The sequence below is a fragment of the Odocoileus virginianus genome, chromosome 11, assembly GCF_023699985.2.
Source record: "Odocoileus virginianus isolate 20LAN1187 ecotype Illinois chromosome 11, Ovbor_1.2, whole genome shotgun sequence".
NCBI lineage: Eukaryota > Metazoa > Chordata > Mammalia > Artiodactyla > Cervidae > Odocoileus > Odocoileus virginianus.
This window is the reverse complement of record NC_069684.1, coordinates 15,952,992-15,976,881: the sequence shown is the minus strand read 5'-3', so window position 1 is coordinate 15,976,881 and position 23,890 is coordinate 15,952,992. Positions and strand designations below refer to the sequence as shown.

The 23,890-nt window shown below is 43.3% G+C and overlaps 1 protein-coding gene across 1 annotated transcript in view; it reads left to right on the top strand.

The window, feature by feature from the left end:
- LAMC1 (laminin subunit gamma 1) overlaps positions 1–23,890 on the top strand; it is a 116,701-nt gene that overhangs the window by 65,554 nt on the left and 27,257 nt on the right. The window contains exons 2-13 of the mRNA XM_020898457.2: positions 6,071–6,375; positions 11,223–11,353; positions 13,412–13,578; positions 16,560–16,748; positions 17,568–17,685; positions 18,061–18,159; positions 18,245–18,381; positions 18,668–18,790; positions 18,882–19,071; positions 19,383–19,495; positions 21,704–21,925; positions 22,047–22,235. Of these exons, the coding sequence (XP_020754116.2) occupies positions 6,071–6,375; positions 11,223–11,353; positions 13,412–13,578; positions 16,560–16,748; positions 17,568–17,685; positions 18,061–18,159; positions 18,245–18,381; positions 18,668–18,790; positions 18,882–19,071; positions 19,383–19,495; positions 21,704–21,925; positions 22,047–22,235 (1,983 nt within the window). The remainder of the gene's footprint in view (positions 1–6,070; positions 6,376–11,222; positions 11,354–13,411; positions 13,579–16,559; positions 16,749–17,567; positions 17,686–18,060; positions 18,160–18,244; positions 18,382–18,667; positions 18,791–18,881; positions 19,072–19,382; positions 19,496–21,703; positions 21,926–22,046; positions 22,236–23,890) is intronic.

The window sequence follows — 23,890 nt, the reverse complement described above, 5'->3', positions numbered from 1 at the left end:
TTCAAGCCATGACTGTTCCACTCCACTTTCTGTGTTTACTTTCTTATTTGTGTATTTTGGGGGTCACACCTCTCATGCAGGATCTTAGTTCCCTGACCAGGGATCAAACCTATGCCGCCTGCAGTGGCAGTGTGGAGTCTTAGCCACTGGACTGCCAAGGAAATCCTTGAGGTCACATCAGCCCGCCTGCCTTGTCCATTCATCCCCTGTGCAGTGGGAACTAAATGCTTCTTTAGGAAGTCACACCTCCTCGAAGCTGAGTACGCCCTGACCTGGCAGCGTTGTCTCTGCCCCACGTGTCTTTCTCTCCTGTCAGCTTTCTGCTAGTTTCTGTCTTGGGTCTCCATTGTCTTCAGATATTCCCCACCTAACATTGTCCACAGGCTTTGCCCTCAACCCCTTAGCAGATACCCTTGATTGTCACTGCACTGAAAAAAATAGTCATCAGTGTGAATGCTTTCAACTTCCACTCACTACAACCTACTGATAAATCCCTTGCGTTTGCACTTGGGTAGGAAGCAAGGGTTAGGTTTCCTCCCATATGGAGCCAGTCCTTTCACAGTGCTGAATCACATTCTTGTTTCCCAGCCTCGTTTCCAGTCTTTTCCTTTCTGCTGACTGGAGCATGCCAGCAGTATCTCCTTGTATCTTCTGCCACCTTAAAGGGAGGCATCTTCCCCTGGCCCTGTGCCCCTCCAGCTGTTGTGGTCTTCTCTTTCTCCTCCACTTTATCGAGATGTCAGACCAGGTTGGCTGCCCTCACTGTGTCTATATTTCCACCACCTGTCCGCCATGGGTTCTCAGTTCCAGTTCAGTAAGATCCCTGCCAGTGGGACTATCCTCACTAAGCCCAGCAGTGACCTCTTTTTTTTTTTAAATATAAATTTATTTATTTTAATTGGAGGCTAATTACAGTATTGTAGTGGTTTTGCTGTACATTGACATGAATCCGCCACGGTTGTACATGTGTTCCCCATCCTGAACCCCCTCCTAGCTCCCTGAAGTGACCTGTTTGCGGCTTGAAGCTAGTGGATGCTTCTTAGTCATTACCTTTCTTGACTCGATCAGCAGATTTAAACACCACTGATTATTTATTTCCCTCTTGGCTTCCATGATACTTGTACTCTATGACTTGCCCTCCCCGCTCTGGTCTTCATCGTCCCCTCTGTCACTTTTTCTTCTGGCTGTGCTTTAAATGTTGATGCCCTTCAGCATGATCCCAAAAGTCAGCTGTCTTCTCACTCAACACTCCTGTCCTCTTTGGTTGCAACCATGGCCATGTCTTCATTATCCAACTGCACACTAATGAGTCCTAGATCTTCTTTTAACTTTGGAAAAAACTAAAAAAAAATTTTTTTTGGCCACACTGTGGGGCATGTAGGATCTGTTTCCCGACCAGGGATTGAACCCGCGCCCCCTGCGTTGGAAGCGTGCATTCTTACCTGCTGAACCACCAGGGAAGTCCTTGAATCCCAAATCTGTATCTCCGCTTAGATGTCTCTCTTGGGCCTTCAGATCATTCACATTCAACTCCCTACCAGATTTTTTTTTTCTTGTCTCAGTGACCATGCCGCTACTGCTAAGTCACTTCAGTTGTGTCCAACTCTGTGTGACCCCATAGACGGCAACCCACCAGGCTCCCCCGCCCCTGGGATTCTCCAGGCAAGAATACTGGAGTGGGTTGCCATTTCCTTCTCCAGTGCATGAAAGTAAAAAGTGAAAGTGAGGTCGCTTAGTTGGGTCCGACTCTTAGCGACCCCATGGACCGCAGCCTATCAGACTCCTCTGTCCATGGGATTTTCCAGGCAAGAGTACTGGAGTGGGGTGCCATTGCCTTCTCCGCTCGGTGACCATAAACACCATAAATCTTGTGTATCCAAGATCGAATGCGTCTCCCGATTGTGCCCTCCACTCCTGCCTCCAGTTTTGCTTAGCCTCCTTCGTTGTCTGTTTCAGTGAATGGTATGGTATGTCTCTCCATTTGGGTGTTTTTAAACTAGAAAACCGAATGTTATTCTTAATCCTACCACCTTATGGAACATGTAGAAGGAACTTCAGCAATGAAACTTCAGCAATGTCAATAGGGTAGATGTAGAGAAGGCTATTGGAAATGTCTTCTGCTTCCCCCCATTAGTTACCAAATTATTATTCATACTGAGGTCTGCTAACTACATGTCTGAGAGACTGAGCATGCACACACACAACTGCATGTAACCCAAGTCCGTTCATTCCTCTCTGTTCCAGCTGTCCCTGTATCGAGTTCAGCCACTGTTAGCCAGGATTACTGCCACATCTTTCTAACTGTTCTTCCCACATTTAGCCCTGTCCCATCTAACCTAATCTCCACACAGTGGCCAGAATGATCTCTCTAAAAATCAAACCTGATCATCCATGTCTTGACATATATCCCTCAGTTGGCTTGTCAGTGGGAGTTGAAGTTGCTCTTCAGCATGGCCTCAGGCCCAGCACGCCATGCTTGCTAGCTGCCTTGTGTCCAGCCACCCTCCCCAGTCCTAGCTGTCCTCCAGCCCTCTGTGTCCTCTGGTCTTTCATACCTCCTGTTCCATCTGCCTGGACGGCTGGTCTCTACTGGCCTAGCTAATCCCTCTGCATTGCTCAGGTCTTGGGTTTAGATGTCACTGCCTCTCGAAAATGTTTCTTGACCTCACAAATGTGGGTGAGGTGACTTTCCTCCAGGCTCCCAAACCTCATGTCCTTCTCCGTCATAGCATTCATCACATGGAATTGCCGTGGTCGGCATCCACGGCTGGGTTGGCCGCAACACCGAAGGTCCTGCATGTGTCTGTCTTGTAGTGTGAAATGTGGGAGCCTCCTTTCCAGATAGCCACAGACTGCCACCTCTTTCAACCGTAGCTAAAAGTTAGAATGAAGAAAGCAGCTCTGAAAACGAGGCATAGCTAGACAGGGCCAGTGCCAGCAAGCTAGGCTGCTGCAGAGCTTAGTGCTGGCAGAGCTGCTTCTCTGATGTCCTGTGCCGACTCTGAGTGACCACGTATTCCTGTTTCTTTCATCCTGTGGCTTGGTGGTGCAGATGTTTGTCTGGGACACTCGATACCCAGATCCATTTTACCTTCTCTCTTTTGATCCATCCTCCTGCAGATTGGGTTGCTAAAGAACAATGAAATGGCAGAAATGTAGACAGAATAGAAAAACAAGGGTAATCTGTAACCCAAAGATTAGTGAGTAAGCCTTTGAACATCCCTAGCCACGTACTCATGAGTAACTAAATTGTTTTACCATTCCAGAATGTTTTAGATAGTCTCTGGAATGCCATTGATACTGTGTTATAACCTCACCCTCATTCACAGGTGACTTCTTTACATTTTTGACACAGCAAAGAGATACAGGTTCAGTCTGCATGTTTTTTTAACAGGAGTGTTGTAAGCTGTATTTGCATGACCTGTGTCCAAAGTGTTGTACTGCTTCCTAGGCAGAAGGGCCAGGTTTGTGTTATATTCTTTGGCAACTGTATCAGGTAGGCCCTTGTGCAGTCAGGCTCTTGTGTGTGAACATCTCCAGGATCCTAGTTCAGGAATTCTCTTCTGTACTCTCTTATAGTAATGCTTTCTATTTGCATGCTTCTGCTGTTTAGCTGCTAAGTCATGTCCAACTCTTCGTGACCCCATGGATTCTAGCCCACCAGGCTCCATGGGATTTTCCATGGCAAGAATACTGGAGTGGGTTGCCATTTCCCTCTCCAGCGGACCTTCCCGACCCAGGGATCAAACCCAGGTCTCATGCTTGGCAGGCAGATCCATTACCACTGAGCCACCTCTGATAATGGTACTGAGAAAGGAGCCAGCAGGCCTAGTGTTCAACCAGCGCAATGCCGCCAAAACCTGAAATTCTTAGCGTTTACACCTCAGACTAGATTGAAGAGACAATTGTTTTTAAGCTACAGTTTCATGATTATATACACAATTATATATATAAACATATATATACAATTTCATGACTATAAAATTCAGGATATATATATTATATAAACTCTGTGTACAATTTTATAACTAATCAAGTATATGCAAATAGGCAGAATCTTAGTTTGACCTTCCAACAATTCTTTGAGATAGGTGGCTCAGGAATCATCACTCTCATTTTTTTTATTTTTGAAAAAAATTTATTGATATATTGTTGATTTACAATATTAATTTCTGCTATACAGCGTGGTGATGCAGTTACATATATGTTTTCTTCTTCATATTCTTTTCCATTATGGTTTCTCACAGGATATTGAATATAGTTCCCTGTGCTATAAGTAGGACCTTGTTACTTACCCATTTTATATGTAATAGTTTGCATTTACTAATCTAAAACTCCAAATGTTCCCCTCCCCAACCCCCACCTCCCCCTTGGCAACCACAAATTTGTTCCCTGTGTCTGTATCGTCCTCATTTCTGCAGAGGAGAAAGTGATGGAGATGTACTAGAGATCCCACAGCTAGTAATTGAGGAGTCAGGATCTAGTGCTCAGGTGTTGCAGTGCCTGGTCCTGTGTTTTTTCCGTCATGCATAATACCTCTTTATGTTCAAGATCTTATGTGTATGAATGTGTTTCGTGTATATGGGTACAGTTAAACTCCTCTTTTAAGATCTGGACCATAGAGTCATATTTGGGTCATCTGATCAGTTTTATCCTGGATAAAACTGACTTGAAGAAGAGAGCCTGGACGTGCAGCCTACACTTCCCCACCGAGGTTGCACTCACCCACTCAGTCCTGGATGGAATTGCAGGGTGTCAGCAGGCCTCCCCCACCTGGCAGAGGAGGGGCGCTCTGAGGAGTGAGAGAGAGGAGAGAGTTGAGGAGGTTCCAGGCCACACACGAGCATCACGCCTCCCAGGGGGTGAGTGGGTGTGAGGAAGTGAGACCATGATAGAAGTCTCTCCTCAACACTTGTGACAGTGCAGGACCTCGTCCGCTGTGGGCCCTGGAGGAGGGTTCTTCCTGTGAAGTTGATTCTGATTCACAGAGGAGACCCCCTGTGTCTGACACATCTTGTCCCCCTAAGTATACACATGGGTCTGAGCAGGTAGTTGTGCCTAAGAAACCCTTCTTGACAGAAACTGATGGGAAGACCCATTTGTGAATGAATGGCGTTTGAAACCAGTCACACGTTATCTTTTCTTTTTTTACAATTATTTTAATTGGAGACTGATTACATTATTGCGGCGGTTTCTGCCATACTGCACAGTACCTTTCCTGCCCACCTGAAGTCCTGCTGGCCAGCACCCACGCTGCCCCAGCTCTCAGACCATGTTCTGGTCCAGATGCTGCATGGTGCTGCCAGACCCAGTGACCGGGCTCCCAGAGGGATGACAGCCCGTTGGCTCCTGCTCCTGGCTGTTGTTCCCTGCTCGGCACTCATGTCCCATATATTCTCTTCTGAATACAGCTTTTTAAAACTGCCTTTCTCTTCTCTGCCTCTTTCTCTCTGTTTTTGTCTTTGTTCAGCTACTGGAGGAATTTTTTTTCTTCATTCCTACTCAACTCCTGACCTTATCTCTCAAATTTCTCTTCCAGAGTCAGGTAAAGAAAGAAAGATTAGTCCTGATGATACTCTTCTTGCATCAAGAAGAGAAATTAAAATGAATAAAGAATGAGTTTTTTAAAATCTTGGAAGTGCCCAGAAGAAAGCTAGCAAATATTTTTCTTTGTGTCTTTTAATTAAGCTTTTGTAGAAGCAACAGCATTGAGGATAAAATGCACTTTTTCACTTAATTTTACTTTCATTTCGCAGTATAAGTACATAATATATACTGTCATTTTTCATGGGAAGCAAAATTTCAACAGCACACATCATAGGCTTTTATGAGCCAGCTTCTGAGCCCAGCTATAACGTATGTCTGTGGGAAAACATGCGCTGTTTCCAGGCTGAGAATAGCCTGTCGGGCACAGCCAACATGCAGTGTGTTCTGGAACCCTCTTAGTCTAGTGTGTGCAGGGTGGTTTGTATCCTCTTTTTTTGTCGAGTTCCAAAGCAGAGTGGGAATAGAGGAGGGTTCTTTGCTTCATCCACATGACTTAAAAACATCCGCATGTTCGCCCCAACAGGAAAAGCATTTGACATCACATACGTGCGCCTCAAGTTCCACACCAGCCGCCCGGAGAGCTTCGCCATTTACAAGCGCACACGGGAAGACGGGCCCTGGATCCCTTACCAGTACTACAGCGGCTCCTGCGAGAACACCTACGCGAAGGCCAACCGCGGCTTCATCCGGACGGGAGGCGACGAGCAGCAGGCCTTGTGCACAGATGAGTTCAGCGACATTTCCCCTCTCACCGGGGGCAACGTGGCCTTTTCAACCCTGGAAGGAAGGCCCAGCGCCTACAACTTCGACAATAGCCCTGTGCTGCAGGTAGGCACCCGGAGCTCGGCCTGGTAGCCGCTGACTGGTTCCACATGCCAGGGTGCGGGAAGATCATCATAGTGGTGGGCCGAGGGCCCGCTTTTGGAGTAAGGGTCAGGACAGACAGCTGGATTTTATTCTGCTCTCCTGTGTACTCTTAATAAGCAAAGGAAAGTAGTTTTGTTCCTGCTGTCCCGTTGATGTTTGTTCCTGTGTTTGCATGCACATGTATCCTAGGATGTAAACTACAGATATTTTAAAATGCTGAGCAGTTTTAACTTATGTCTCTGTACTTGCAGTGGAAATATTTTGCTTCTCTACCTTCCTTTTGAAGGAGGGTATTTGAATGAATCTGCTGGTTTGTTTTTTTTTTGTATCCTGTCTTACCTCTTCGATTTGATAAAATTTTTAAAAAACTATCTTTTAATGTTGACAAGAGGGAACAACTGAAACAAGATGTTTAAGAACTCTACCTCCTTTGCTATTTAAAAATTTTTTTTATTTATTTTTGTGTGTGCTGGGTCTTTGTTGCTGCGTGGGCGCTTCTCTGGTTGTGGTGAGTAGGGGCTACTCTCCCTTGTGGCGTGCAGGCTTCTCACTGCAGTGGCTTCTCTTGTTCCTGGGCATGGGCTCTGTAGGGCGTGCGGGCTTCAGTAGTTGCGGTTCCCAGGCTCTGGAGCACAAGTTCAGTAGCTGTGGTGTGTGGGTTTAGTTGCTTCCTGGCATGCGGGATCTTCCAGGATGAGGAATCAAACCCATGTCTCCTGTGTTGGCAGGTGGATTCTTTGTCACTGAGCCACCAGGGAAGCCCCCTTTATTATTGTACAAGGAAATTTTGGTTGTCTGGCACTGTTGCCAATCATTATGAAAACTCTTCATCACCTAAAGGCACTGGTTTTTGTGTCGAGATGTGAATTTAGCTCCCCTGTTGCTTAAGGATGGAGATAGAAACTTGTCCCTATGTGGCAATCGATTCAGAGATTTCTTTTGTCATAAATTCGGTGTGCATGTTCCTTATGCACTACAATTTGGAATCTTTCTGTATTGCTTAGATGTCTGTGACTTTTTCTTATATCCTGGCTGTTGATTTTGGAGAGGAGGGTGAGTGTCCTGCCACCCTCAGCACATTCACACCGATCAGAGTTGCTTCAGTCACGTGGCTGAAGCTGACATTTAAATGGGGGCAGCCCATATTTGCTGGGACTGGATGTGGGTTTGCAGGTGCTGCATGTACTTTATGAAGAGCTATTATAACTTCTAAGAAGGGAATGCCCGTGTTTTTCTGGGCATTAGGCCTTTGTAGCCTCTCATTCTCTCTCTTTGGAAATTTTTATGTTCAAAGACTCTGTCTAACTTGGCTGTGTAACTTTGGACAGTGGCAAAAGATGAGATTATATTCTGAGTCCAGTTCCTCCCTCCCATTGTACTTCTGTTGTTTGCTGGGGGATCATAAATCTTGATTTGATAAACTCTGAGAATTTTGGTGAGCAGTGAGTATGTTTGCAAAGGCCTTTCAGAAAATTTCTTTCAATGGCCGGAGGATGTATTCAAAATAAATGGCAGAAAGAATAACCAGCTCTGGTAGATGAATAAACAGGAGACAGATTACCTAGGGGAGAAGTGATCTACAAATATTCTTTAAAAAAATTTTTTTTTAATTTATTTTTAATTGGAGGATAATTGCTTTTTAATTGGAGGTTGTGTGGGTTTCTGCTGTACCACAACGTGAATCAGCTATAAGTACACATATACCCTCTTCCTCTCGAGCCTCCCTCTCCTCCCCCCATCCCACCCCTCTAGGTCATCACGGAACACTGGGCTGAGCTCCCTGTGTTAGGAAGCAGCTTCCCACTCACTGTCTGTGTTATACCTGGCCGTATAAGTATGTCAGAGCCACTCTCTCAGTTCATCCCACCCTCTTTCCCCTGCTGTGTCCACAAGTCTAAGTTTCCTGGCTTTGATTCTTTCTACACAAGTTATTATATTTTACTGTCCTGGAGAAGGGACCATGTAGTCAGTAGGAAAAAGCAATGAGGTAATGTGACTGTGGTTTTCTGGCCCCTTTGCTAACTGTATGCCTTGTCTTAAATCAGTTCCACAGCTATAGGAGTTCTGATATTTCTTATTCTTCACGCCTCAGAAACTCATAAGACTAAATGTGACAAAAGGCTGTGGGCATTCACAATAGATTTGGTCAGTTGGTACCATTATGCAGAAGCATCAGTTATGTGTTTCTGGATGTAAGAGCTCTGACTCTGATATTCAGCTACCAAGGAATGGTAACTGATTTGACTGGTAGCCGATCTGACAGTGAGGACAGAGGCAGTTGGCTCCTGCCCTCATTGCTCCTTGCGCCTCCCTATAAAAATTATGATCTCTCAGAAACCTTCTTGGTTTCAGTGTTGAATATTGCTGAGCATGTAGTGATTTATAATAATAATTAGCATTTATTATAGCACTTACTATAGCGTGCTATACTGTGCCAAGCATTGTTCTAAGCCCTTTAGGTACATTAAATATGTTAACACATTTAACTCTCCCAATAACTCTATAAGGTAGACACTTTTATTATCTCCATTTTACAGATGAGGAATCAGAGGCCCAGAAAAGATAAAATCACTTGCCCCAAATGCACTGTTTTTAGCCACTAAACTGGGACTCAAAACCTAGAAAGTCTAGTTCTAGAGTCTGTTTTCTTTAAGATGCCCATTGTGGAAGAAAAAGTTGCAGATTCAGCTCTTGAGAAGTTTTTATTCAAGAAAAGTTGTGATAAAGTTGAAGCCTGTCAAAGATACAAGCGCTAAACGCAGAGATCTGTTCAGCTATTTACACTGCAGACGACTGAAAGATTCCTGACATTGTGACCGTGAGTGGGAGTTGTTATTGGAGTTCCAAGTTTGGATATGGTGAAATCACCATCTCTTCTCCTTTCTAATTATACATGGAGGCTTCACGGAGCTTAGCCTTGATGAGCTCTCTGTGTTGTTCTGTCTGCCAGGTGTTTGGCTTGGTGTAAGCAGTGATTCTTAATCAGGGGTGTGCCTCCCTGTCTGACGTGAAGTCTTCTGAAAACAGATGCCTTCAGCTCTGCACTTGGCTTGTTACGTCTCCGTTGGTGATGCTGAGATGCAGTCCCAGGAGAGAACTGAAAGTGGACGTGGCATCTTTGGGTCATTATATATAATATACCACTCTCAAACTTAATGGTTTTAAACAGCCATGATTTCTTGTTTCTCATGATTTTGTGTTGGCCTGAGGTCACTCCCTGGCCAGTCAACTGGGATGGGAGCTGGGTTTATCTTCTCCCTGTCATCTTATCTCCTCAAGGAGGCTGGACTAGGCTTCTTCATGTGATGGTGAAAGTATTCAAGAGGGTAAGTCCCAGTGTACACATATATATCAATCTTCTGCTTATGTCACATTCACTGATGTTTCTTTGGCCAAAGCAAGTCATTTGCCCACCTAGAATCAGTGTGAAAAGGGAATACACAGGGCTTGGACACTGGCAGACATGATTCCTCAGGATCATTGTTAGAATTACCCCAGATGTAAACATCTGCCTAAAATTAGCTCAGTGAAAGGGCATTTATTATAAGCACTCAGATCTCATAAAACCTAGGGGAAAACTGTATAACCTTCCTTCTTGTCCTCTGCCATTATGATATATCTGCCATCTTGATCAGTTGTAGTTTCTGCCAGTCTGCCCATTTGCTTGTTGTTCAGTGGCTAGGTTATGTCCAACTCTTTGCCTTCCCATGAACTGCAGCACGCCAGGCCTTCAGTATCTCCTTGAGTTTGCTCACACTCATGTCCATTGAGTCAGTGATGCCATCCAACCATCTCATCCCTTGCCATCCCCTTCTCTTCCTGCCCTCAATGTTTGCAAGCATTGGGGTCTTTTCCAGTGAGTCAGTTCTTTGCATCAGGTGGCCAAAGGATTAGAGCTTCAGCTTTAGCATCAGTCCTTCCAATGAATATTCAGGGTTGGTTTCCTTTAGGATTGACTGGTTTGATCTCCTTGCTGTCTAAAGGACTTTCAGGGGTCTTCTCCTTGGTGAATGTTAATCTGAGAACCAAGTATATCCTAACCAGCAGTGAAATGCAGTGAATAAAAACAAAAAAATTCCTGCCCTGTGGAGTTTATAATCTGATGTGGCAGTGGTGGGGTGGGCAGGTGGTGGTGATGGAAACAGGCAATTTTAATAAAATAGTGATGGGAAATAGGGAGTTGGAGGTAGTGGTGTGGTGGCAATTTTAGATAGCATTGCCAGGGAAGGCCTCACAAGAAGCGACATTTGGGAAGGGTCAGGACAAAAGAGTATGTCTGATCGGTTCAGGCCAGTGTAATGATTGGTTGCTTTGTACTGGGATGTGTCTCTCAGCTCTATCAGTAGTGGTTGGGGTAAAAGGGAAAGGGAGATGGAACAAGATGGGCAGGAGGAGGCAGTGACCAGCACATCGAGTGTGGTTGTGGCGCTTTGTGAACCCTCTGTTGGCTTCTCTGGGCTGGCTTTGGGCTGTGGATATAGAATGGAGAGACAGGACATGTGGATTGAGTACCTAATGTATGCTGAGTGTTGAAAAGGGTATTTCATTTAAGCCTTTCTACAGCCTTGTGAAGAAACTAATATTATTTCTGCCTTGGGGGATTCTGAGTGGTGAAGCAACAACTTAGATCCAAGAAGAGAAAAGTCAAGGAGAAAAATGTAAGGATATTAAAGGAGGTCTTTGAGTAGTATAATAGATTTAATGCCAGAAGAAGACATAAGTTAAATGACACATTAACTGTTCAGAAGATTTTGTCACATACATGTCAGTGCCTTTACCATCTTTTCTATGTTTTTATTTTCTGACAGGAATGGGTAACTGCCACTGACATCAGAGTAACTCTCAATCGCCTGAACACTTTTGGAGATGAAGTGTTTAACGACCCCAAAGTTCTCAAATCCTATTATTATGCAATCTCTGATTTTGCTGTGGGTGGTAGGTAAGTAAGCCATTAGATAACCTTGAAAGCCATAGAAGCTTTGGTGTAGGAGTATATGTAGCCACTTGTTTACAACCACATTATGTTGTTAGACTTCATTATCCTGGAAACAAAGTAACTAGGTTTTCTAAAACCTTATCCAGTCAACACATTAGTGAATTCTTACTGAGCAATTAAGTGCAAAGCCCTATGACAGGCACTGTGAAGCTACTGAGGAAGCATGGGACTGACACTCACCTTCTGAGAAGGACCTGTGACTTCAAGGATCCTGCAGATGAATGAGGCAGGTGCTATGTGAACGCGTGAAAAGTTAAATACTAGGACAGTCATATGCTTTAGATAAAGAGATGTCATATGCCAGAGGAATGTCAGGCTAGAGAAGCAGATGGAATTGAAGCAGGGCCTCGAAGAATAGGCAGGCAGGGTTTAGATAGGGAGAGAGGATGTCTGGGTTGGGTGCAGGAGGATGGACATGTGAGCCAAAGTTTAGAGTTGGAAGAATCTAAATCTCCTTGACAGGAGGAACATCTTACATGAATTTTTAGAGTTGTAAACCAGAGAGAGTTTACTAGCCAGAGACCTTAGACAGTGGGCCAAGAATCTTGGGCTTACCTCTCCCTGTATTAGCCTGTGAAGTCTCCAGAGCAGAAATATGATTTTTGTATGCTATATTCCTGATATGGATTGATGCTCAGAGAAAGCTGATGGAAACTGTAACCAGTGGGAAATCAGGTACTCTCTTGGAGTAGGGCTCTGATATCAGACCAGTAGATTAGGAAGACGAGCTGCAGGCAGTGAAAGTAGAACATGATTGAGAGAATTTTATATTCCTGTTATGCTGTCATCTAAGTGTTAGATGACAAATGCCTGACATTGGGGTGGTGACAACAGGGTGGAAGGGAACATTTGGGTGCATTTTGTGAAGAAAGAATTATCAGGATTTTAGTCGAAGATCTGAAGATTTAGTGATCAGGAGAATGGTGATGCCAATTTATAATAATATAAACAGAGAAGATGAGCCTGTTTGGTGAGATGGTGAGTTCAGTTATAAAAGGTAAAGCTTTAAGTCATGGAGGGCATTTAATTTGTGTAGCAGTCAAGGACAGGAGCTTGGAAGAAAGAGGCAAGCTGAAGATGTAATTTGGGATTCATCCTAGTGCACTATAGATATTTCAGAAGTGTTTGAGTGTATTATCAAGTGGTGCTTGAAGCTGTGGAACTGACTGCTGTCTTTAAAGAGCGAGTGAGGGGCATGCAGGGCAGCAGATACTCTTGGGGATTTCCACAAATCCTTACTGTTCTAGTGCCTTCGTCTTAGGGATCCGTCAAGGATTCTTACCCAAAACAACCCGAGGGCGTGTCTACCAGAGATCCACATGGTGGTATCGTGTCTGTCTCTTACTGTCTTCAGATCAGAATGCTTTAAAATCCTGATGACAGATAACTGCTGACATTTATTGACTTATTATATGCCCATGTAATCTTGGGCATGTAAAAACAGCAACCTCTTGACCTCAGTAACTCTATGAAATAGACATTATTCTCATCCTTCTCTTACAGGTGAGGCACAGGTTGAGTTACATCTGTAAGTCACAGGCAGCCTGGCCTCAGAGTCCGTGTCCTTTTTTTTTTTTTTTCCATTGCAGTATAATTGCTTCACAATGTTATGTTATTTTCACTGCACACAAAGTGAATCTGTCATATGTATACACCCGTGTTCTTCTTAACCACTACACTTGGCTTCTTCTTGAAACACACACGTTTCACTTCAGGAAAGGGTCCTACAGACGTCCTCAGAAATTGTCGGGGGTGTTCTTTTTATGTCCACTTAATGATCCAGCCCCTATTAAATAAAGCTACCTTTTTTGGTCAGAATTTTTCTTCATAACTAAAAACACAGCCAATACTTAATCTTGCTCAGTTCTTCAATTTACAGTTTTGCTTGGTAAACTCAAAGACATGCAGAGGTTGCTGTAATTCTCCGTGCACACCCTTTCTCTGAGTCCAGGTCAGCGCTTTCTAGCTGTTTCTGCTTTTGAGTGTCTCTTCTCTCCCCAGGTGTAAATGTAATGGACACGCAAGCGAATGTGTGAAAAACGACTTTGACAAGCTGGTGTGTAATTGCAAACATAACACTTACGGCGTGGACTGTGAAAAGTGCCTTCCTTTCTTCAACGACCGGCCGTGGAGGAGGGCGACCGCCGAGAGTGCCAGCGAGTGCCAGCGTGAGTGCGCCAGGCTTCTGTCTGCTGAGCTGTCCTGAGGACTTCGGGGGGCGGGGGGAGTGGGTGGCCTCCTTTGATTCTTCCTTGAAAGGAAGAGCCTGCAAGGCAGTGCCTCTTCCATAATTTGAGCATGTAGATATAAATATATATATATATATATCACCTGCATGCATGTCAGAGGAAAATCATAGATGCGTGGAATTGGTCATAAACATAAACTCGCAGGTTTTCTGTTTCCTTCAGGCGCTCACTTAACAGAATGGGAGCAGCATTTCCAAGGTCTGGCCTTTTCCTTAGTTCTAAATACTGGGCCAGTATAGCCTACACTAAAACATGGTTCTTCTAGTCTTTTCTTTGTTGCTCTTTAAAATAGTCTTCTTCCTTCCAATTCTTGTTTCTTCAGACAACCAAGGTTGTTGATTAACATTTGTCAGGTATGATGAGTAGTAGACTAATACTACCGCTCAAAAGATTGTATATAAAAATCATTTTTCCTTATCTCACTAAAGAGCAAAATACAGAGAATTTTCCTACTTCCCTTGTGCAGAGGCGAGAGGCTTTGAGAGGAAGAGTAGATCCTAGTACTCTTAGGAAGAGAGAAAATGAAAAAAGATTATACATTGTTTATTCCTTCGTAAATGTCTTGATTTATTCTGAAGAGATAGGGAAAGGAATCTTAGGAGAAAAATCATGAAACCGTGTAATCATGATTTGCCAAGGACTTAAAAAATAAGACACTTTTAAAGCAGCTATAACTTTCCTCTGTCCTTATAAATATTCCTTATCGTACCTTCTTGGAAATAAAGGGAATAAGAAGGAAGACACTCTGAACTTACAGGAATTATTGGCAGAAACCTTGAAAAGGGACCCACATCTTGACTTAGGACTGTTTCCATTAGCTGCATACAGCACATTTTCTTATTCATCTTTTCTTTTCTCAGCAAATCCTTGATTTTTAGGTAAGTCTGATAGCCTCCTCCTCTAGTATTCCTAAGCCCTTGAATTTCTCTACGTCTTTTACTGAATTGTAACATCCAGTGTTAGAAGCTACATGATAAAGGCTGATGAAAAGTGATTTCTCCTAAGATGTGACATCTAAGTAAATAGACACGTGTTTGAACAGTAATCTGCTTAATGATGTCATATTTTGAGTCTATCAAGGAACATTATGAGAAAAATGAGTGTAATGTGATTGCCAGCTTCTGACTGGCAGATGAACTGAATACAGCTAACCAGACTTTGATGAAGAGCTAAGTTGGTTTGTTTCCCTTGGAAGTCCCTTCAGCACTGTGACCCCTCAGAGAGAGGAGTTCCTGGCCGGGGACAGTACTGCAGTATTGTCAGGTGCTGGGGGTAGGGGAGAGAAAATGACAGCTGTTTTCTCAGCTGGTATCAGGGAGCCACAGAGTCTGCTTTAGTGGTGGGTTAGGACAGTGTAGACATGGGGGTTGTTCTGCCTCATAAACTACAGGCATCAGACCATTTAGGTGCTGTAAGCTGGGCTGATTGTGAAATAATCTAGGGAGGCTTGAGAGAAGAGAAAATAGCTATGAAGAAGGGAATAGGAGCTTTTAAAATTACTTAACTCTCTAATTCTTGATGGTAGTGATTCAAGTTCCTAAAAAGTTTTCAAGTATAACACTATAAAAGAACTAATGGAAAGGCAGGGAGGAGAAAAAATACGTATATTCAAAAACAACAATTTCCTGCTGTATCTGAAATCAAATAAAACTTTATTTTTATTTAATGTTCAAAGTACTGTCTGTGCTTGGGGAAGAATCAATAATATGAAAAAAATCATGTTAATGTAAATATAATAAAGATTTTCAGTGACTGTAGATACTTGTTTTTTAAAATATGGTTGTGACCTGTAGGGACTATAACTGCTTAACAGATGAACCATTTGGTACCAAGGCTTCCCAGTAGATAGAGGCATCTAGTGGGTCTAGATTTCCCTTCTAGTGGATTTACTTTCTAGTGCATCTAGATTTCCTGCTTCTTTTTACAGAGGTATATATTGTACCCAATATGGTTCAGATCACCCCAATCTCAGTATGCAAGTAATCTGGCATTTTGAAAGTTAGTGGCTAATGTATTTGAATTGTCTGAGTCCTAAAAAGGTAAACTGAAACCTGTGTATGAACTGATCCCTTGTGCTTGGACTTGGTATTAAAATGAAGGATAAAGACTCAGAAAAATTGTAATTTGACTTGGCTTTTACTTGTATGTATACTACTATCTGGAGATTCCCAAGTACAGGAATTAGTTATATTTTAAAGTGAAAGTTACTCTGTTGTGTCTGACTCTTTGCGACCCCCTGGACTATACAGGCCAGAATACTGGAGTGGGTAGCCTTTCCCTTCTCCAGGGGATCTTCCCAACCCAGGGATTGAACCAAGATCTCCCACATTGCAGGTAGATTCTTTACCAGCTGAGCTACAAGGGAAGCCCAAGAATCCTGGGGTGAGTAGCCTATCCCTTCTCCAGGGGATCTTCCCAGCCCAGGAATTGAACCAGGTTCTCCTGCATTGCAGGCGGATTCTTTACCAGCTAAGCTATTATACTACCATTTTTTATAAGGATGAGCATTTCCTTGTAAGCTGATAACCTGACTATAAACCTTTTATTGATAGACATACTTTTTTCGTTTTTTTTTTAAATGAGAAATGTATCTGGTAGTCATTCTTATTCTACTACCAACTATCATGGCTCAGAGGTACAGCATCCACCTGCAATGCAAGAGACCAGGGTTCTATCCTGGGTTGGGAAGATCCCCTGGAGGAGGAAATGGCAACTGACTCCAGTTTTCTTGCCAGAGAAACCCCATGGACGGAGGAACTACAGTCCATAGGGTTGCAAGAGTTGGACACGACTTAGCATCTAAACCACCACCACCACCACCACCATCATGGAGATGTGGGGAGTTACAGTTTGGTTTGAGTCTTCAAAACACGGATCTGACTTAACGTTTTGGTCAACAGCCTGTGACTGCAATGGCCGATCGCAGGAATGCTACTTTGACCCTGAACTATACCGTTCCACGGGCCATGGTGGCCACTGTACCAACTGCCAGGACAACACAGATGGCGCCAAGTGTGAGAGGTGCAGGGAGAATTTCTTCCGCCTCGGGAACAGGGAAGCCTGCTCTCCCTGCCACTGTAGTCCTGTTGGTAAGTGACAGCCAGGGTCTGCTTCAGCCTGATGGGTTGGGAGACAAAATAAGCATTTCCTGTATCTCCAGGAAATAAAGCTTTGTTTCCTTAGGATTCTCACAGGTTAAGTATAGAAGAGTGAATATTGTTGTACTGTGTAAATGATTTGGCATTGGCCTCAACTCTCTTTAACCAGGTGGAACCTTTAGATGACTTTCTGGTGTGTATAAAACTGAGATTGGCCTGAGTAATGGTTTATAAATAATTAGCAGTAAGATCATTGAGACCATTTGAACTTTGACTGTATAAGGTTGTTTAGCTGTTCCGTGAGTTCTTCCTTGTTAATGATTTTGTTTAGTCTAACCTCCTCGGAGGACTAAACTCCTGCAACATGTTGCTACGTGTTCAGAGGAGCTGAGAGCTCTTAGTCTGTTCTATTTTTCTAGGAGTTTGAACTTAATTTTTGCTGTTCCTGCCTGTATATACTTAAATTCTAGACACAGGCCCTAAGGAGCCTGTACTTGTCCACAGTGACTGATTTTGCATGCAGTTTATCATGGGTACAGAGTTATTTGTTAGTATTTTTCAATAATTATGAGTAGATTCATCTTAGGGTGTATGTCTGAAAAGTTTAAACGTCACAGTTTAAAGGGGTATGGGTTTTGATGGAGTTCTGTTTTAAAATTTGGTCTTTATTCTCTTTGTTACCATCTAGACACTGAAAACCAATCTACATACTGAATTTCAAGCATTGTTTTTAGTTACCAGTTTTCTTTCTTTGAGACGTTAGTTTTACTTGCCTATCTGGTGGTTGACATTGAGTGCTTTATATTTCAGGTTCCCTCAGTACACAGTGTGATAGCTATGGCAGATGTAGCTGTAAGCCAGGAGTGATGGGGGACAAGTGTGACCGTTGCCAGCCTGGGTACCATTCTCTCACTGAGGCTGGGTGCAGGTAAGATTTTTTTAAGGGGGCAGAATCCAGTTGTAGTAATAGATCTTATAGCTTATCTGCAGCTATGTAAACATCCCCCCCCCCCCCCCCCCCCCGATAATAATTATCACCAAGATTTAAGGCTTCTAGCTGTAATGATGATCCAGGATTGTTTTGTACAGAAATGAAGCAGTTTTTAATGTCTAAATGTGATGGGTGTCCTTGACTGAATTAAAATCCAAATACAAAGATGACTTTAGGATTCATTTTGCTTTTTTATGTATTTCTTTCTTTTTTTAAAAAAAAATCTATTAACATGTAAAACAAAAGACTGACTTGGAGCGAAATTTCTTTATCCTCTTATTTCATTGTTTCACTCCGTTTTCCATCCAACAGGCCATGTTCTTGCAATCCTTCTGGCAGCATAGATGAATGTAATGTTGAAACAGGAAGATGTGTTTGCAAAGACAATGTTGAAGGCTTCAATTGTGAGAGGTAGCTCATTCTTTCTCTGGCTGTGTTGTGTCTTCTCTCAGATTTCAGATACAAAAACACCTGATTGTATCTTAAACTCTTTCAGATGCAAGCCTGGATTTTTCAATCTGGAATCTTCTAACCCGAGAGGGTGCACCCCCTGCTTCTGTTTCGGGCATTCTTCCGTGTGCACAAGCGCCGTTGGCTACAGCGCTGACTCTGTGACCTCCGCCTTCGAGACGGGTAGGCGACCTTTCCTTCTGTCCCCTACAATTCTGAGCCTAGGCTGACAGTATGAAAATTTAATGAAAACATATACAGATGGTTTTAGACTTTACCAGTGAGTATAAATGTTAAATAAAATAAAGAAAAATACAGCTTCAGAGGTATAGCATATATAGGTACTGTTACAGCTTCCATTTATTCAAAAACTTTCATTGATGACTTTCTGTATGTTTTTGGAATATAGAGGACCTGAATTCAGGCTGTTTGCAAGGTAACTGCACTTGTTTTCATCCTCTGCTTGTAGATGAGGATGGGTGGCGTGCAGAACAAAGGGATGGCTCTGAAGCATCGTTTGAGTGGTCCTCCGAGAGGCAGGATATTGCCGTCATCTCAGACAGCTACTTTCCTAGGTACTTCATCGCTCCTGGTGAGTACGGCTCGGAAGCCTTGTGGTGTGGCATGTGCTTGTGTCTATTCCTGACCTCATGTTCTTGCTTACCATTGTGTCTGCCTTCCAGCAAAGTTCTTGGGCAAGCAGGTGTTGAGTTATGGTCAGAATTTCTCCTTCTCCTTCCGCGTGGACAGGCGAGACACTCGCCTCTCGGCAGAAGACCTGGTGCTTGAAGGAGCCGGCCTAAGAGTGTCTGTGCCCTTGATCGCTCAGGGCAATTCCTACCCAAGTGAGACCGCTGTGACATATGTCTTCAGGTAAGACAGTTTGGTTTATAAAATCTGACTTGACCAGAATTATAAAAGTGGTTTCTTTATCTAAGCGCCTCAGGCCTCAAGGTGTGTATTAAAGAGAAATGTTGGGGTTCTCGATGTGACTTTGTAAAAGGGCACTTGCCCCGGTTTACCTGTGCCTTTTCCAGTGGTATGGTCAAACCAAAAGACTCATCTCTGACGTGGTTAGGCCGGCAGAGCAGTGCATCATGGGTGGCATGGATGAGTAAGAAATACTTTCTCAGCTCCCAGAATTGTCCTCACAGAGGTTAACATGCCCCTTCCTTTTTCTCTAGGCTCCATGAAGCAACAGATTACCCTTGGAGGCCTACTCTTACCCCTTTCGAATTTCAGAAACTCCTGAACAATTTGACCTCTATCAAGATTCGTGGGACATACAGTGAGAGAAGTAAGTTATAATATAATTAAGATAATCATTTAAGATGATGATTAGGAAAAAGGATCCATAATCAAAAGCTTACCTCTAAAGTCCTAATGTAAACCTGATCCTAAAGAAGTGGTATAATAAACTTCCTCATCATACATGAATTGTGTATAAAAATAATGCATTTAGAAACCTTTCTTAAGGACCTGGAGAAAATTATCCAAAAATTAGTAAATGGTGTTGTCTTATAATGGGTAAGCCTATTGAGGTTACGTTATATATATAATTAGATTTTTCTAAGAATCCCAATATAGTTCTACTGGCTCACATTACTTAACCTCCATTTCTTTTTACTTCTTCCTATGTAATTATCAAACCCTTTTAACTAAATCAATTATCAAGCCCTTTTAGCTAAACGATGAAAAGTTAAAATTTACTGAATGAACATTTGTTATAATTTTAGATAAACAAAGCTGGTTTTAAGTGTGCCTTTAAATTGTTTTCCTGTAATTTTTTAGAATAAGGACCTATTTCTGTAGAAATGTAGAGAATGCTGGGGGAGAGGAATCAGAGCATTGGTGTGGCATTGGCAGTGGCATCAGCAGCTTGGATATGTTGATTTTTGAGGTGCCTAGATGAATATCCAAATGAAAATTCTTTTAAGTAGTTAGAAATTTGGATGGGACTTAGTTGGGACTGGAGATTTAGAATCAAAGAGTTGTCAGCGTATGGGCAGTCATTTTTAAACTTGGAAATATGACAAAAAATGTAGGAAGAGAAAAGAAGCAATCCTGGAAACATTGTTATTTAAGGACCATAATCTGAGACTCAAGAGAAAAAAAGAATTTTAAGGAAGTTAACAGATTGAGAAAGACAGTACAATTGGATTTTGTTATTTGGCAACTAAAGAATCATTGGTGACTTTTTATTTTAAGAGAAGTGTTAAAACAAGTTAGATTGCAATGATTTAATTAAGTAAATTAAATTACAAGTACATTTGAAGATGAAGTAAAATATTCTTTTAAGAACTGCAGCTTTAAGGGGAGGAAAAGCGATAGAGTTTAATTTGGGACTAGGGACAGATTGAAGGAAGAATACTTTTAGGATGGGGAGACTTAAGAATGTTTGGAGTTGGAAGCACTTTAACAGTGGAGATACTTTTCATGATTTAATGTTGAAAAAGCCCATAAATATATTAAAAGTTAAACTAAGTTCAAGGCAGAAATAAGAGATGTCCTTTAACCTCAGTTTGTCATTTTCTATATAAACAAGTGATATTTCATAACATGGGGAGATACACTTAAAAGATAAGACTGTAAGAGATAGGAGTGGGATGGAAATTAAAGGGAAACATGCTGGTATAATAAAAACTTGGCCCTTCGGTAGGATGTTCCTTTTGAGCCTGTCACATGCACTGTTAGGCTAGATGAACCTTTGTGCTAAGCCAACATAAGGCTTTCTCTATTTTTATTTTCTTTTGAAAACAAAGTGTTATGATATATGGCATAATGGCGTAATGGCTTTGGAGTAATTATGTTTGTCAAAGTAGCCTTGATTATTTGAACTTGTTTAATTATTTTTGCTATTTTATGCAGGGCAAAAAATACAGTTGCGTGGTCCTTATTGACAGGTGCTTTCGCTGCTTTCCAACCCTTAAATTCTATGATCAGTGCCTGCTTTTGTGGCAATAGAACAAAAGCATGGCTTCGTGGCTGTAGCCTTAGACTCTTCCTGTTCCCACATTCTTCCGTCTCTTCTTGCCCCAGATCATTGCCCAGTGCTTTTCGTTTTTCACTTTGGTGATTGGGTGCGTGTGCTAAGTCACTTGAGTCACGTCCAACTCTTTGCGACTCCCGCAGAGTCTGTAGCCTGCCAGGCTCCTCTGTCCATGGGATTTCCCAGGCGAGAATACTGGAGTGGGTTATCATTTCCTTCTCCAGGAGATCAGATTGGGAGAACTGTAAAATTGAAATTTCTGTGTGCATGTATGTGTGTGTGTGTGTTTAAAAAATAAAAGTTTGATATACCGCCGTTCCAGATACTTAGCACCAGGTACCACATAATTGCTCTAAGTGGTATTTTCTAGTTATCTTCTCCAGTAGATAAATTAAACAAATGGTTGGCTGTCTCCGAAATTTTGAATCTGGTTATCCTTTAGCACTGATGAATTTTCATGAAGTTTTGGAAAACGGAAGCCAGTTCAGTGATCCTCTTTCCCCCCTCCACACACAGGTGCTGGCTATTTGGATGATGTCACCCTGGCAAGCGCTCGTCCTGGGCCCGGGGTCCCCGCAACTTGGGTGGAGTCCTGCACCTGTCCCGTGGGATATGGAGGGCAGTTCTGCGAGATGTGCCTCTCGGGTTACCGAAGAGAAACCCCGAGCCTGGGCCCATACAGTCCGTGTGTGCTCTGCACCTGCAACGGGCACAGCGAGACCTGTGACCCTGACACAGGTGAGACGGTGACCTCTGGGGACTGCTAGACCTCAATTCTCTTCAGCAGGCGGGTCAGGAATGCTCACTGTCTTGTTCGCTTGGACGCGTGCCTTCTTCTCAACACCTGCTCTCCAAATAGGTGTTTGTAACTGCAGAGACAACACGGCCGGGCCCCACTGTGAGAAGTGCGGCGATGGCTACTATGGAGACTCGACCGCGGGCACCTCCTTCGATTGCCAGCCCTGTCCGTGTCCCGGGGGCTCCAGCTGTGCCGTTGTCCCTAAGACACAGGAGGTGGTGTGCACCAACTGTCCTACCGGAACGACCGGTGAGTCGGCTCTACCCGCAGAGCACCTGGGAAGGACGGGCTTTGGAGGTTAGGGTTTTTCTGGTTTGGTTTCATGATTAGTTTTCCCAGTAGCAGAAGTTTGTCGAAAACAGGTTTATTATGGATTCATAAAATGCTGACGTGATAATTATGGCCAGGTGCTTTTCTAAGTACTTTAACATATACTGCCTCATTAATCCTTGCAGCCCTCTGAGATAGCTTCTTGTATTATCCTCAGGTTGTTCACTGCTGTTTAGTCGCCAAGTTGTGTCCGATTCTTTTGTGAATCCGTGGACTGTAGCCCACCAGGCTCCTCTGTCTGTGGGATTCTCTAGGCAAGAATACTGGAGTGGGTTGCCGTTTCCTCCTCCAGGGGATCTTCCTGACCCAACGTTCCAACTCAAGTCTCCTGCGTTGGCAGGCAGATTCTTTACTACTCAGCCACCAATATTTATTTGGTTGCATCAGGTCCTAGTTTCCCTGAGCCGGGATCGAATCCACATCCTTGGCATTGCAAGGCAGATTTTTAACCACTGGACCACCAGGGAAGTCCATCCCCAGGTTACAGCTAAGAACACTGAGGCACAATTAAGTTACCTGTCCAAAAATGGATGGCTGGTCATTGAAGGAGCTGGAATTTCAACCTCGGCATTCAGGTGCCAACGATGATGATTTACTACAACGCACTCTCTTAATAAGATGTGGTTCAAAACTTGATTTTCAGTTTGTGAGGCCGCCCAGGGATTCTTGATGTAAAGCGGCATTTAAAACATTTTTTCTCTAAATAGTTGTTTCACATGTATCAGAGCCCATCACATTTAGTTGGGAATAAAATATTTTTATAGCTTTGGATATACCTCTGTTCCCGGTCTCTGAGTTTCTTTCTTTTTGATGAGAACACTGAAGTAGGGTTTTGCTCGCTGCTCAAGGAGCTGCCTGTGCTGCTTGACAGAGGAGGCGGGGGCTCACAGGTGACAGTTCCCCTTCTTCCACTGACTTCAGCCATCATGTAATAAGAGGTTCTGGCCAGCCTCCCAGCCTTTGACTCCACTATAAGCTGTTTGTTCAAAAAATACTGCCACAGAGCGTGAACATAAGCAGAACAACTGAAGCACTGAGCTCATAATCTGCATCTCTCTTGTCTCATCAAAAACACTCTTTAATTATTGGGAACCATGAAAACACTCTACCTTCCTTCCACTCCCCCCCTCCCCGACCCCACACCGAGCGCCAGGCAGAGCCACACAGGGAGAGCCAGTCGTTCGCTTAAGGCAGTTGAGGAAATGAGGAGTAGAGGTTAGTATAGAATCTAATATTTTTAACTTTTCTTTTTGTTGTTGTCATTTATTAAAAAAACCAAACAGTGGCCCAACAAAGTCTCTTAGGCTTCTCCAGCCTCATCCCCACCACCTGCCTCTGCACTGGTACCCTCTTCTCCAAGCCCTCCTGGTTTTGTCTTCCCCCAGAGGCACCCGACTCTGGCCTGCCATGAACTATTCTTTCTCTAGAATGCTTACCTGGACCTCTTACCCAGATCTCACTTTTCCTAGCCAGCTCCTAACTCTCCTGTGGATTGAGCTGAAACATCCCTTTCCCAGAATGGTTTTCCCCAATGAATCCTCTCTGTGCTACTGCCCCAGGTTCTTAGGACCCTT